We start from the raw sequence: 14,665 nt of genomic DNA, 5'->3' as shown, positions 1-14,665 counted from the left end.
TGTTCCTGCTTGTCTATAATTACATCTACAAATTCCACCACAAATAACTATAAGTAAATATTTGGTCGTTCAATTGCATTTTGTATAGGTTTTGAAATTTAACGAAATTCGTTTACGATCGTATTTTTTACATTCAAATGCAAATTAGCCCAATTATTAACCAGACATGTTTACATAACCGTTGAGTGTGATTTAATACTTCTATGATTATGTTTTCGAACACATTTCGTGTGTCCCTAAGCAAAGCTTGTCCGATACTTATGAACATTAGCCATCCGATAAAAATTCATCAATATAAAATAAACGAGTGAAAGAAAAGTAGGTACTTAACGAGATGTATTTTTCTCTCATCAACATAAAATATAAGTAACATTTAAATTTAACACTTATAAAATTTTTAACGCAAGGCGTAATACACGAAGTAAAACACGATTTTAATCTTAATTTTTACATGTTTTCCGTAACAGCTACATCATATGATAAACCCAATATATTGTTAATATACTAATTTCCGAGTAGGTGCAAGTAGGTGTTTACTTTATATAGGTATAAAAATGTGATAATCTATCTGTAAAAAAAAATAATAATAGTTTTTTTTGGGTCGCAATTTATTGGACTGAAAAACTCAAGTCGAAACTGAATAATTATAGCCACAAATATAATATGCGCTTACAACGAATATGTCGTTCGATTCCGTTGGAACACAGTATACGCCTAGTTTAATTCCCAAAACTCGTTTTACTGGATTCATTTTTTAATTATTGTTTGACAAAAATACTAAAATATTATTTATGAATATTGTACAAATTTCTAATCAGTGAACCGCAAATGATTAAATATTGCGTTGCATTGTTTTATCGAAATAGCATATCCATTGGATATAATTACACATTGGTATGTCTAAGTACTTGTAACGCGATAATAGAAGTCAATGAGAACATGATACTGGCGATTCATAATTTTGATCATGGAGTTGTATGATGTATCCGGATTCCAGATTGTATTTCAAACGAATCATCTCTGGTAAAATTCTAATAACTAACAAACATACGATCATTACAACGTATTAATAGACTTACTTTTTATACTAGAATCTAAATGTATCAATAAGATTAGCAATAACATTGTAACCGGTCAGTTGATCGTGTTTTACTTAGTAAATAATTAAGTCTTATCACTCGGAAATTATTCAAGGTATATTTTTTAGAAATTTTACTGAAATAATTATTAGTTATAGTATTGTAATTAATATAGTATTTGCTTTTAAATAAAAATAAATTAATTAAAAAAAAAAAAATTTACAACGTTTATTTTAGAGTTAAAATTATGTTGAAGTGCTGAAAATTAAACTAATACTACGTATTCTGTTAAATAACTCATAATACAGTTTTGATTATATGTACAATTATTAGTAAAGTACTAGATGCAGCAGAAACTGTATAAAATCTGAAGCTATGTCGGATTCAACGAAAAAATCTAATAAAATTATTCTTCTTCAAAAAAACTAAATTTTGTTGTATAATGTTATCTATGCATGTCGTATTTTATATTATGATTTGTATTCAATAAATATTATATGATGATTGTATAATCAGGTGCTCGCAATTGAAACGTCTATATTATAAAATGTAATCACAATTCTCTGCTACCTAATAATCTTACAGGGTCTCGTATTAAATACACGCGATCTGTAGCATCTACCGAGACACTTATATTCGAGGAAATAAGATAGTTTACTCTGTAGTCGTCCGTGATGATGATGATGATGATGATGTTTATAACAATAATAAATATAACATTTCGCTTTCATTCGGTCGCCTCGAGCGCACAGCAATTATTATTCTTTTAAAACTTTTAATCCCACCGTGCCGTCGCTCGTCGTCATTTTATATACACATTATAATAACCTCGCTAACGAGAAATTGCCTCTGGGGTTGGGGAAATATGGAACAGCGGCAACTACAACAATAATACATAAAAAAAAAAAAGTATAACCTCTGCTACCGCCGCGCCGTGTGCTGTTGCTGTTGCTCTTGTGGTTTTCGACCGCTGTGCAACGGGGTTGGGATCTAATGATCCACGGCAACAAGTTGCCCTCCGGTAAGCCGTTGTTATCGCCGCGTGTCCGCACACAGAAAAAGAGATCCATCGGGTGTTTCAGCATTTTTCTCCCTTTTCGTATACGGTATACACACTCACGTGGACTTCTGCGCGTGCACGTACACGTGTCTATTATAGTATACATAGTGCGTTTCTTACCCAGCGAGAAGACTTTGTCACGAGCCTTGTATAATTTTATACATTTTGGTTGTACAGCAATTTCCCGTCGTCACCGACCATTAGTTGTTTGCGACCATTATGGTTGCGGCTGTGAGTTCTCATATAACGATAATACAATGCTTACAATCGTATAGTTATTATTATGCGTCAATACGGTATAAATGACTCGGGCGGCGCATGGGAAAGTTCCGACCGATCATATGCCGACCAATAACGTGTATGTACATAAGTTTATAAAGTTCTAAGGTAATTGGGCAAAAAAAAACCCATAGTCAGAAAATCCAGATTGTATGATGTTTGAATTTAAATACAGAAACAATACTTGCAGTATAGATGTATTATAATTATATTACAAATACTTTCAAATTGTATAAACGGCCAACATAAATAACGGTGTTTATAGACATAATAACATTAGGTATTACGTCAATTGAAGTATGAATAAAGACTATATATTTGACTATCGAGATTTTAGTAAATATGTATTTTTTATCCGTGATTTTCATTCTTGTCTCTACCCATCGTTAGTGCTTTGGCAATATATTTTTGCTATCACATCAAATTAACTCGTACCATAATGTCGGCTAATTGCGTTAAGAATGTATTACTATAATAACGGATCGTTGAAATTAATGGATCAACCCTGGTCTAAATATTAAATTCTTAATAATCGTACACGCGACCAGTCAGTAAAAAATTGTACTTAATGTATAAGATGTAATGTTACTAGAATTCAGTTTTATAATGTAAATCGTTGAGAGCTTTTAGGCGTTTTGTCCCTATAATCGTTTTTGTATTTTATAAAAGGTCAAGTAAAAAATGAAAATTTATGAATATACCAATCTCTGAAAATGATGAATTATTTCAATTATAAGTTTTTATAATGGATTTCATAAATCCGAAGTGTTTTATACAATGATACTATTCTGTTCATTTAGCTAATAAATATTGATTCGAATTCGTAACTGGTTTATTTTTTGTTTAAACGTATTGAACAAAGTGATGCTCAACTTAGGACAACGGAATCTGCGGGTACAATAATTTACCGGAATATATATTAGGGATAAATAAGCCGAATGCGTACTATAAAAAAAATACTAGAAGGTTGGCGTATAGTGTGTGTATTTATGAAAACCTAGTGTCTATATTATCCTGTAAATATATTACGAAGAAAAAATAGGACCATAAATCTCCGAGTTGTCGCGGTCGCGCGTCCCTCGAAGATTAATAGAGTGACAACAGTAAGAGAGGTCTTGAAATTTCTCTCCCTTTTGGCTATTATAGTAATTAATAACTGTGGCGGCGGTGGCCAGGAAAAAGAGGGTTTAAAATAATTTATAAACATGTATGTATAAGGAGGCACATGGCCAAAACATGTATATATCATACACAATGTATGTTAGAAATAGTTTTGGTTGTATTGAGGTCATGAAAATAATGCAAGGGTTGGCGAAAACATGTGAATTAATTTAATTTGATGACCAGTGTTTTTAGGTTATACCTACACACAAAACCGCTAGTTTGACTGTTTGGCTTTGTAAGCTAAATGTCGCGAACGCCTTGTTTATGTAATAATAGTGCTTAATTATAAAATATCATTTCCGTTTTTTTTCTTGCAGAACGACAGAGACGAGGAAGACACGATTTCTATGACTTCGGTAAGTACACACTCGCCGTGTTGATGTTAAGTGCTTACATATTAAATTATTTTACATTAAACGTGGTCGTTCACGACAAAAACGCATTAATTCATGTAAGGTATTATTGTGTAATTTTAGTTGGATCCGAAGTCAAGAGAATGGATTGTCAAGTCAGCACAGTGCGACTATCAAGCGTTAGCCAAAATGGCTTCCGAAAATCCAAGGATCGTCAAATTCAAGGTAAGATTAAAGTTATTTCACGACTTCAATAGAAATTAATATAAAGTACTAGTTTGATGAACTCGATTGTTAGAGCGATAAATTTCTAAGTATTTTACTCTGCGCAATATCAAACGTTATTAAAAAACTGAAACGTTATCATATAAAAACGTTATTGTGTGCTAAAATTGATAAACCCAACACATTTATAAACTATTTAATGCATGTTATGAAGTACTTATTTTTGTGTTGTACTTCTAAAAAAATATAAAGCTTAGGAAATTAGAATTCATCCAAAATTATTTTTATCGTCACGAATTAGAACTTTATAACAATTGTTTTAATTCAATTATGTTACTATTTTTATCATAAAACACTTTTATTGTTATTAAAAATCTGTTTACAACAATTTTGTTTCTTTCTACAAAGAAAGAAGCTGGTGGTAGCATTTCATACACATGTGAACAACAGATCAGACAACTTAATTCTCATACCAATGCATAGGTCGGGCATTCGACTTACACGGGGTGTCATTGTAATAACGACTGATCTTTATCTTGCAATTCTATTGTCTTTTATGATTTTATATGGATAAAAAGAACAATGGGAATAGAAGCCGATAACAACCGATCATTATAGTGACTTCTCAATTCTCGGTCAATATTTATGTATATTCCTTGCTTTTATACTTACTGTAAGTACACATGAGTACCAAATAGATTTAAAATCGGATAACTAGCACATAAAACTTTTAATATCGGTGTATATATAGTTACCATACTTTTCCATCCCAATGACTATATAGTCTTATTAGTTCCGATGTGATGTGGTATAATTTGTGGTATTTTATTTATTATATCTTTATGCATAACAACTAAATTGAGACATTATTAAAATAAACATTACTTGTTCAAGATAAAAGTCAACTATTGTTCTATCAAACTATTTTCTTAACTTTATCTAGGTATCCAATTATACCTATATAATATATTGAGTCGAATGCATGATTTTTTTTTAAACATATTTCCATATTTACACTTACTAATCTAACGTAACGTTGTATTTTTTTTTAAATCATAGTTATGTGTCTTTCTTTCTTCTGACAAATTTACCTAAAACAATACTAAATGGTCAGACGCGTTGCCGATATTTATATTTTTACATATTATGTTTAAGTAGAACATTTTCGTAGCATAATATGTAGTACTTACTTTTTATCTACTATGTTTTAGCTCGGGTTTCTTTTGTTTATGTTTACTTTGTATAATCTAATACAAATATAGAATGTGCATTTTGTAAAGTTTCTCTCGTCACCAAACCGTTAACGAAAACTTTATAATGAAGTTAGCCTACTCGCTGATGGTTGACCGAGACTAAACCTTGAACGTTAGGGGCGTCTGGTGGTAACGGCAATCGGATTAACCGGATAAACTCGGTCAGCATCTAGACAATGGTATCGAAGGGATTTACTCAGGGTTACAAGCGGTGAATATAAACATCCTGTGTGTGAACAAGACGACAAATTTGATGATCCTAACCGTAGTCGGTTTTGAATATGCAAATCCAGAAATGTAAATTGATCCTGGCTATGGGACCTCTTTGTGCGACCGATAAACACAGACGCGCACAATCGTAATTAAATCATCCCTCGTAGGACAACGAGAGTCGACAAGGGGATGGACCAGATGGGAGGCGGCCGAAGGGAGGATTGTCCCCTGCGATTAAAATGCCGGACCCGGAGATATTTTAATTAATGTCCGAGAACCCGAAAACCGGGAGACCCGTGCCAAAAGGCGGGAATCTCATGCCAACCGCCCGCAAAACATATCTCGGGTTGTCGTCATCCGCACCGACCATAATGTATAACGCGCACCTACTGTCGTCCCTTAGCCGCGTGCCCTTCCCTACTTTCCCTTTAAATAATTCCAGCGGTGTATAATAATATTATTCGGCTACCGGCGGGATGCCTCCAGGACGTACACGGATCTCAATTAATTCCACTACCGCGCTGCTGCCGGACACAATTTTCCCAAAGTATAATACAGGCCGGTCCCATCGATGCCATTGATTATCCGCTTACAACAACAAGTACGCCTACTTCGTACCCCTTGTCGTGATTGTTGTTCGGCAAATTCGTTTGGTCCGTCTATAAGCTGGCGGATGCCATCAATTCATAATCTACAGTAAGTCGGTGAATAGTGTGGTTATAGAAGAGTACTCCTATTATTGTTATTTGCACTGCAGGCAATAGGTTATTTCCGAAAAAGTATCGACAAACTCACTGGAAATCGGTTTGTTGCGGATGTGCAGCAGTATAATGGAATACTTCAATGGCGTTGCCACAAAACTTATACATAATAATATGTATCGCTTTAAGTTGGAAAGAAGTAATTTAACACTTGCCTACTATACTGTTGAGTAAATTAACAACAATATTTTGTTGTTGTATAATTATAATATTATTTGCAGTTTGATCATTGAATGAGCTCGTATAATACATTACTGTTTATTTTGTGATCCGGGGGCTAGTATAGTTTCTTGCAGAGCAGTATTAGCTAATACTGATGAATAATTTAAACCAAATTTTTGTTTAGTCTTGACTTTCAGTCTTTTCAACTAATAAACTACGAATATATTTTACATTTTTTAAATATAAATGTTTAGTTTACAATTTTAAATTTAGGTGCATTTTACTTAACTACCTAACTACCCACTATTCCAAAAAATTATTACTTCATGCGGTTTATTATTACACTTCTCATTTTATTGCTTACAATAAAGTTATAAAAATGATTTTAATTTATTTTATGGTTTACTTTATTTTTACGACTACAGTGAATATGATCGTTTACTCCATTGTTTATACGACCTATTAAAAATTGATAAAATCTCTCAAGCATTAACTATGAATTCAAGTACCTAAAACGCATTCCTGTTCGGCAACAAACAAACATTAAGATTTATAAAAAATGTGTGTTTTTATGACTTTTTCTACCTTAAATATGACATCAGAGTCTTTTAAATTGTATATTTCATACGTCAAACCATCACCCTATATACACCTATTTATTCTCGGATTATACTTTAATTTTATAATCTCCCACGATAAATGTAACTGTTTAGTACACATAGTGTTGGTTGGTATACATTTAAAACGCAGCTGTGTTTATAATTTTGGCGTGTGTTGTATTCACGTTGTAAGTATAACGTAACCTAACCTAACATGCGCGATTAGTTTGTAAAAACAATGTTTATTAGGCGATAGAATTTTTCGAATTATACAGATTATGTACAAATTATATATTAGAAGTAATATGTCAGTTATTAGATTAGGTTAGATTTATATGATCCATTCGGCTATTTCGTATTAGCCTTTTAATAGTAAACGTCATCATAACTAAATTAATGTGAAAATTATTTTTAATGGCTTAATAATATGCTGTTTTCAAAACGTTAACTTTTGTTTGTGTGTTAGCTGTACATAAATACCATTGTTGTCATTAAATAGCAATTTATCTATTAACTAATAAGTGTCGTGGCAAAACATTATGGTATCATAATAATCCAACAAATTAAATACAATTTAAGTGTGTATTAATTGTTTTAATTTCCATTCTATTTTTTAAAAACAATATACTATTTTATTCAAATACTATAAGTATATGGTTGGATTACCACACATTGCAAACTAGACATCCACATCCTACACAATCTTTTTTTATTTGGCTGAAGGAGGGAGATGGGTGTGTGTTAAAAATGCCTAAATGTTTAGGCATCACACTAAGTGATGTTTAAAGAACGACTAAATATCTATGGAATCATTATTTCATTAGTATTTAATAAACGTTTATACAATATTAGTCTTCTGTTGTATTGATAGTTCAATTTAAGCGTTTATAATTTATACTGTACACAGTGAATTCACTTAAATCAATGCAATTGACCCCTTTAAATAGGGTTTGACCTAACACTCCTGGGTTATATTAATGAAATATAATGAGTATAATATCGTTTCTAGGTGGGCATTAAAAGCTTAATTGGTTTAGGGGTGTATAAATCAGTCCGTATATTAAATAATGTACCTTGTATAGTTGATTTTTGTTTAGCGCGGTTCAAACCGTTTTGGATTTAATCCCATTCTTATTCGACAGTATTTTATAATCGGACTTTCAGCGTGAAATATTTGTTTTGCGACTTATTTCTAGAGTGTCTTTCGAATATCGTGTTGACTGTTTTTTTTTTTTAATTTTGATTTTTTCGAGTGAGTGACACGGACGCGTGTCTATGTTATACTATTTTCACAACGCCATTCGGTCGCCGGCACCCTTCAACGGACTTTCAATATTAATATCACCGCCAAGTGTGTGATACTAGTGCAGCTATTGCGTATGCGAGAGGAGAGTTTTAGCGCGTGCCAGTGATATATTATTATGGTCCTCGGGGAAAGGCTGTCACAAAGCGAATAGGCGGGTCATAGTGCGATCCGTCTTCCCTCGAACCCTTTTAATCCGCACCACGGTATACTCTTCCGCACTTAGCCTTCCTCTCGCGAGACCTTTGTTTTACACCGAGTCTGCATCTGTTGTCGTGTCGTATTGTGTTTGTGCTCGTGTGGCGTGCACGCTGTATATACATTGCTACGCCCATCCCGCAAATAAATTGGTCGACTTGTGGAGAGTGGAAACCGCCAATTTATGGTTTTTCGGCAATTCAACCGACCGCCTCTCTTCCCTTAGCCGCAGCCACGTGAAGTAGGCGTAAACCAGCCTTTATAGTTGATATTATATATGTGTTTGTTTTTTCTTTTACTTTTCTCTCCCTATACGCCGGCCTCTTTCACTCGTAACGACGACTGTTTTAGACTCATTGGAATTCATTGATAACCACCACCGCCGATGCTTCGGTCGCATTTGTTCTCCTCGTGCATTTGTTTTTGCTGTCGAGTAGTTGTCGAACAATAAACGGGAATAATAGTCGACTCGACATTCATATCATACCCCGGGTAAACTTTTTTTGGAGATAAATAATTAATAATTATTACATATGTACAAATATACATACACATTACATAGGTATACTATCCGATTCCTCGGTAATATCCCACTTGTACTATTATACCGTACTTAACGTATTACTATACTCATCTTTGATTACTATATGAATACTTATACGCTTTACTTACTATACAACTGAAATTTAATATTTTATTTATGAAAGGTGCAAACATTGTGAAACTTTTTGAAAACTAAAAAAAAAATGATTTACTCATAAATTAATATGTTCTAATAATAAACTATACCTATTCTTAGTGAATATAACATCTATTCTCAAAAACGTATAAAGTTCTAGGAATAAAATTGTTGTATTCTTTTATAAATTAATTTCTAAATGACAACAAACAATGTAAACAAATGAACAGTACTGTACTATGATACAATTTGTTTTTTTTTTTTTATAAAAGATAATGTTTTGTTTTATTATACAACTTGTTTAATGAACGACGTGTAAACGATCACTGTTGCGTCTACTATCATAAAACATTTTATTAGAAAACAAACTTTGCCAAAAATATTACTTAACACCTTTTATAAATTAACGATTCACTTTAATACATATATTATATTCGTTATAGAGCTTATTATTGCCTTTAAAAATGCGATGTCATCCATCTTGTTGGTCGGTTAATATACTTAACTACTTAGCATTAAACTTTAAAAAAAAACGATGTTGAAATAAAATTACTTGTAGTGCGTGTGTGTTCTTTTTAAATATTTTTAAAACTAGTTCTGATAGAACATGTATGGTTTTGTTCGAGGGAAAAACAATAATTGTTTCTTTTAACATCGAAGTTCGATTATCTCTGTCGCCGATGTTTATAGAGTTTGCTTTGTCAAGTCCCACGTTTTGTAGCTAATGTGTAAATTTTGTGTGTAACGGCAATATTAAGATGAATTGCTGTCAACTCGTCCTACAATGAACGACCAACGGCTAACTATTTTACTCGAGCCTTTTTACATTATCATTGTAATCTAAACACATTTGCCCTACTTTTGTATACATACATTTTTTATTTTCAAATTCAATTTAGACATTTTTGTACCAAAAGTACGATTAATGAAACTATATTATTAAGAAAACGGTTCATATAGGAATATTTCTTTATTAACGCAACAGCTACTATTATTTATTTATATCTGTATTTGTTTTTATAAATGTATTTCATAATTTATACTGACTTAAACCACCAAGTTAGTGAATATTGGCAATTTTGTTTTACCTTTTTGAGCAACGAGGTTGCTAGTCGAATATCACATTTTAAGTCGAGTGTTGTTTTTGGTGAAAAACAGTAATTATAATTTGTTTTTTAGACGGCCGACATCTGTAAGTTTTTACCATTGCACATCAAATTTCCAGTTTCAGGAATTCGGTGATATTTGAGATTGCGATGGGTATGGTATGGTTTTACTGAGTTATTACCTTCCTATTTAGTTTCGTTTATGGTTGGTTACTTTTAGGCGCGTTAAGGCTCTAGTTTGGTGACACATGTTTCGGATCGACTTTCAACGTGACATTGTTAATGGAAACCCGTTGAAATCCAGTACATTTCGTTTACCTGGGATCTGTAGAATGTTTTTTTTATTTTTTCATAATTTTTAAAAATAATATATTAGCAGGTATGCAACCAATAGAGCGTCTGATTTTGCTATGGACATTTTTTTGTTGTTATTTGGATCGTTGCTCTTTTTTTAATCTATTTACCTCGAAATATTGCATAGACATAATCTTGAAACACTTAAATATAATATTGTACTTAAACATTTCGTTCGAATGCGCATCTGGCAAAGATTCATTTTTCAACAGGGTCTTAATTAAGTCGAAAACATTACTGTTTACGAATTTTATGCAGCTCATAAATATTTTAATAACTTTTTTTTTAATTATGTTATTTGAAACTTGTGTACTAAATAATAATAATAATAATAAATTATGTACCTACTCTGCGAGTATTACTCGAAAATTATGTTGTATTACATATTATTAACAATTGAAATGTAATCGTTTGATTAACATGGGGTGTGGATGTGTTGTAACATGTTAGGTGCTTAATATTGGATGTGTGTATATCTGTTGGACTTAAACACAACTAAATACACATTTAATGTTAACAAAGTATTTAGCGCATGTCAGCAAGTATGTTGTTTGAGTAATTTACAGAGTAGTTTTTTCCCCTACAACTAAACAATAGTGTAATTTTGTGTTTAATTTTTATCATTTCTGTCGGAAACATGTGTTTTTGCTACGATAACGACACTAACAACCATCGCTGTTGTTCAACGACATTTTGCGTATTGTCGTTATTATTAAAATCTGTTGTTTTGTTTTTTTTGTCAAACATATTGTTACAGGAATTTTAGCGTAGTGGTGTACATCTACTTCGAGTGATATACATTATTCAATTTATCAAATCTAAACTAACACACGTTGATCCGATGTTTTACTAGTGTCTGCGGACATTTTGTACTCGCAATTCCATTACCGATTGTTGTTGTTTGTGTTGTATAATAATATTTGACACGTGTAAGCGGTGTAATGCGATAACGGCACAGGCCACAGCATAATAATAATGATTATAACAATATTGTGCTGAAATCGTGCGAATCTGTGCGATAGCAAAACGTGCCAAAAAAAAAATAATAGAATGTTGTTATTATTTTATCAAAGTTATCTAAACATTTGTATGAGGCGAGATCGTCGGCGTTTTTACACGATCGTCCGCTAAAGTTAATTAACCGTTTAATATCTTCGTATTACGAACCGCGTGTTATGTTTGTCGTTGTAGATATAGTTTTAAAATAGAACTTAATACAATATATATATATATATATTACATAAAGGGCGTACGCGAACGGAGTGGATGGCGTGCAGTTTCCGAACGACAAAGAGAGAGATGTATGTGTACACATGTAAAACAGATCATTTTTTTTTTCTTACCCAGAAGCCAACCTAGGGGGTCGCGGGGGGCTAACAAGCAATGTCGTACAAGTGCTTTCCGTTGTAAGACTTAATGTCGTCTAGCGACGGTTTTTGGCACTGACTAATCGCGCCCGGCCACTCTACAGAGTCGTTTTATTCTTCGGCTGACACGCACTAAAATAATAATATTATATTATGGTACTACGTTATAATAATACCGCAGTCGTTCGGCGCGTTGTTAAGATTATTAATATTATTATTTACCGCCGGCGTTTTGGCAACCCGCAACCAGACTATTTTCGTGAGAGTAAGATTTTTTTAAATTCGGTGTTTCGAATTTCGTGGAATAATGCATTTTCAACCACACTGAGGCAGGCAATGCAACAGTCCAAACGATTGGCGACCGGTAAAAAAAAATGTATGATTGAATAACGCGCATTGATTGCCCTCCCGTTCGGTCGACTTTTTTTTATTTATAAATTATTATTTTATTGTTAAAAAAATTGTAGTATTTCTTTTTCGGTCCTTGGAGGTCGGTACGCAGCTGCATCAATCAGTTTTGACGGTTCAACGCTGATGTATTAATTTCGGAGGCAGACATAATTTTTCTTGGTATTCCTAATAGAAAAAAAAACAAAATGTGGTTATAATTACTTTATTAAACATCAAAGAGGCTGGTGTCAATCACCGAATTATTAACAGTGGAGACTTGTTGTGCGTACGGGCGGGGATGAAAAATTATAAAACCAAATTCCGATCTTTACCGTTCGCAGAATAATAATTATGATTTCGAAAAAACAAATGATTGAAACGAGTTTGCGAATAATTGAGTACACATACAGGAAAAAAATAATACACAGAAGATGTCGTCGTATTTGCTTCAGTGATATTTTTACAGACAAGTGGAATGTTGGACAAAGTAAAAAAAAGTTATAAAAATATGTACGCTCTCATAACTTATTGTTGTACAATATAATATTAAACCCAGACAAGAGTATCGATTATATTATTATTGCCAAATTCAATGTATTATTAATACATTGAATACAGTGTATATTTATACAGTGTATACCTATTTAGAACTGTATATAGTTGCAGATGTCTCTCTTGCAAAAAAAAATAAGATTATTCTTAAAATGGTTCTTTTTTAACCTGTTTTTTAAACACTATTAAACTTAATGATGGCTCCAAAATATTTACAAAAAAGAGTTGGTGGTACATTGTTTTTCTTATTCAAACTTTAAAGGAGGTATGAGAATGTCTACAATAGTTTTTATTAATGATATTAATCGCACGTTAAATATTTGACAATTTTACCCGTGATTTACATTATGTTTGTAAAACACCTTCGCAACGACTCTCAAGGATTATTGGTTTTACATTTGGTTATAGTTTGTATGACATTTTTTCAAATAAGGAAAACAGTCTGTCAAGCTCTTTGCTGACAAATCCGATCTAGTCGGATCTTGACGTTTTGTACAACAGAACCTTTGTGACCTACTTAGATCACGGAGAGCACACATAGACTTGGGCCATATTGTCGTGACTTGTGATATAAGATGACGTTGCACATGCTATGCTATTCTCGTAGTCTAGTGACGAATTTATTAAAAGTTAGGCAGTTGACAACTATTTAATGCAATGTTTTGTCTTTAACAATTTGATATAATTATAAAAAATCAACAATATGGGTTGTAGCGTGAGTTGAAGCTTATCATTTTTCTCTGGCTATTGCGTAAGAAATGAAACCGTTTGTTATTCGAACTAGTGTAACTTCAGCATAGTTCTTAATTGCACTGCTTTCCGATGGCTCCCTCCCATTAGTAATTATTCGTTGTTTTTACAAATATTAACATTTTTATAATTACTACCAGCTAAGTGATTTGTATTAAACGCGTGTACATGTATATAGGATTTCCGTCGTTGTCGCAATATTTATGTATGGATGCGCGCATAATTATCATTGTCTCCGGTCATTATAGTATGTATACCAATACTATTATGCACTACAATATTTGGGCGATTAAAACCCCATAAGGTCGCGCCATTTCCAAAATACAAGAGCTCCGGGCGACACGTTTTACTACTTAATGCTCGGCCGATGGGCTAACCATTTATTGTATGATACAAAAATTAGTGTTGTGTTTCTCCATAGTAAAACTGCCGGGGCGTATATACCTACAAATTAAATTAACCGCACGAAATATTATTTTACTTATAATGTGCTAGGACTAATTTGCGCTCGGTTTCGACCCCTCCGGCAGCTGTACAATACTCACACACTACAAAACCACATTATTTGTTGTATCCGACTGTTGTTTTCGACCACAGCAACAAAGGCCACATCCTGTCGTCACCATGGGCTTATACTTTATAAGTAATGTCAAATGTGTGCCATGTTATTTATATATATATTAAATGCATTGTTGTGCTCGATGCCTTGCAACGAGCCAAATAAATAAATGCACGATAATAAGATACACAAAACGCATGGATCTAACATTGTAGGTGTGCGTAAGTACCTACTAAGCGCGTTTGAGTGTATAGTTATT

General features: G+C 32.7%; 2 protein-coding genes across 2 annotated transcripts in view; both read left to right on the top strand.

Annotated features, from left to right (window-relative positions):
* The window catches only part of LOC126841019 (uncharacterized), a 136,310-nt gene that overhangs the window by 69,197 nt on the left and 52,448 nt on the right, over positions 1-14,665 (top strand). The window lies entirely within an intron of this gene.
* LOC126841015 (uncharacterized) overlaps positions 1-14,665 on the top strand; it is a 53,196-nt gene that overhangs the window by 10,055 nt on the left and 28,476 nt on the right. Inside the window, exons 6-7 of the mRNA XM_050577190.1 lie at positions 3,900-3,938; positions 4,059-4,160. Of these exons, the coding sequence (XP_050433147.1) occupies positions 3,900-3,938; positions 4,059-4,160 (141 nt within the window). The remainder of the gene's footprint in view (positions 1-3,899; positions 3,939-4,058; positions 4,161-14,665) is intronic.

This window comes from Adelges cooleyi, unplaced genomic scaffold (assembly GCF_023614345.1).
Source record: "Adelges cooleyi isolate 19-005CV unplaced genomic scaffold, UGA_ACOO_1.1 ACOO_flye_CR_arks_rails_tigmint_CR_PRNA_108, whole genome shotgun sequence".
NCBI classification, from domain to species: domain Eukaryota; kingdom Metazoa; phylum Arthropoda; class Insecta; order Hemiptera; family Adelgidae; genus Adelges; species Adelges cooleyi.
This window is presented reverse-complemented; position numbering and strand designations above follow the sequence as displayed.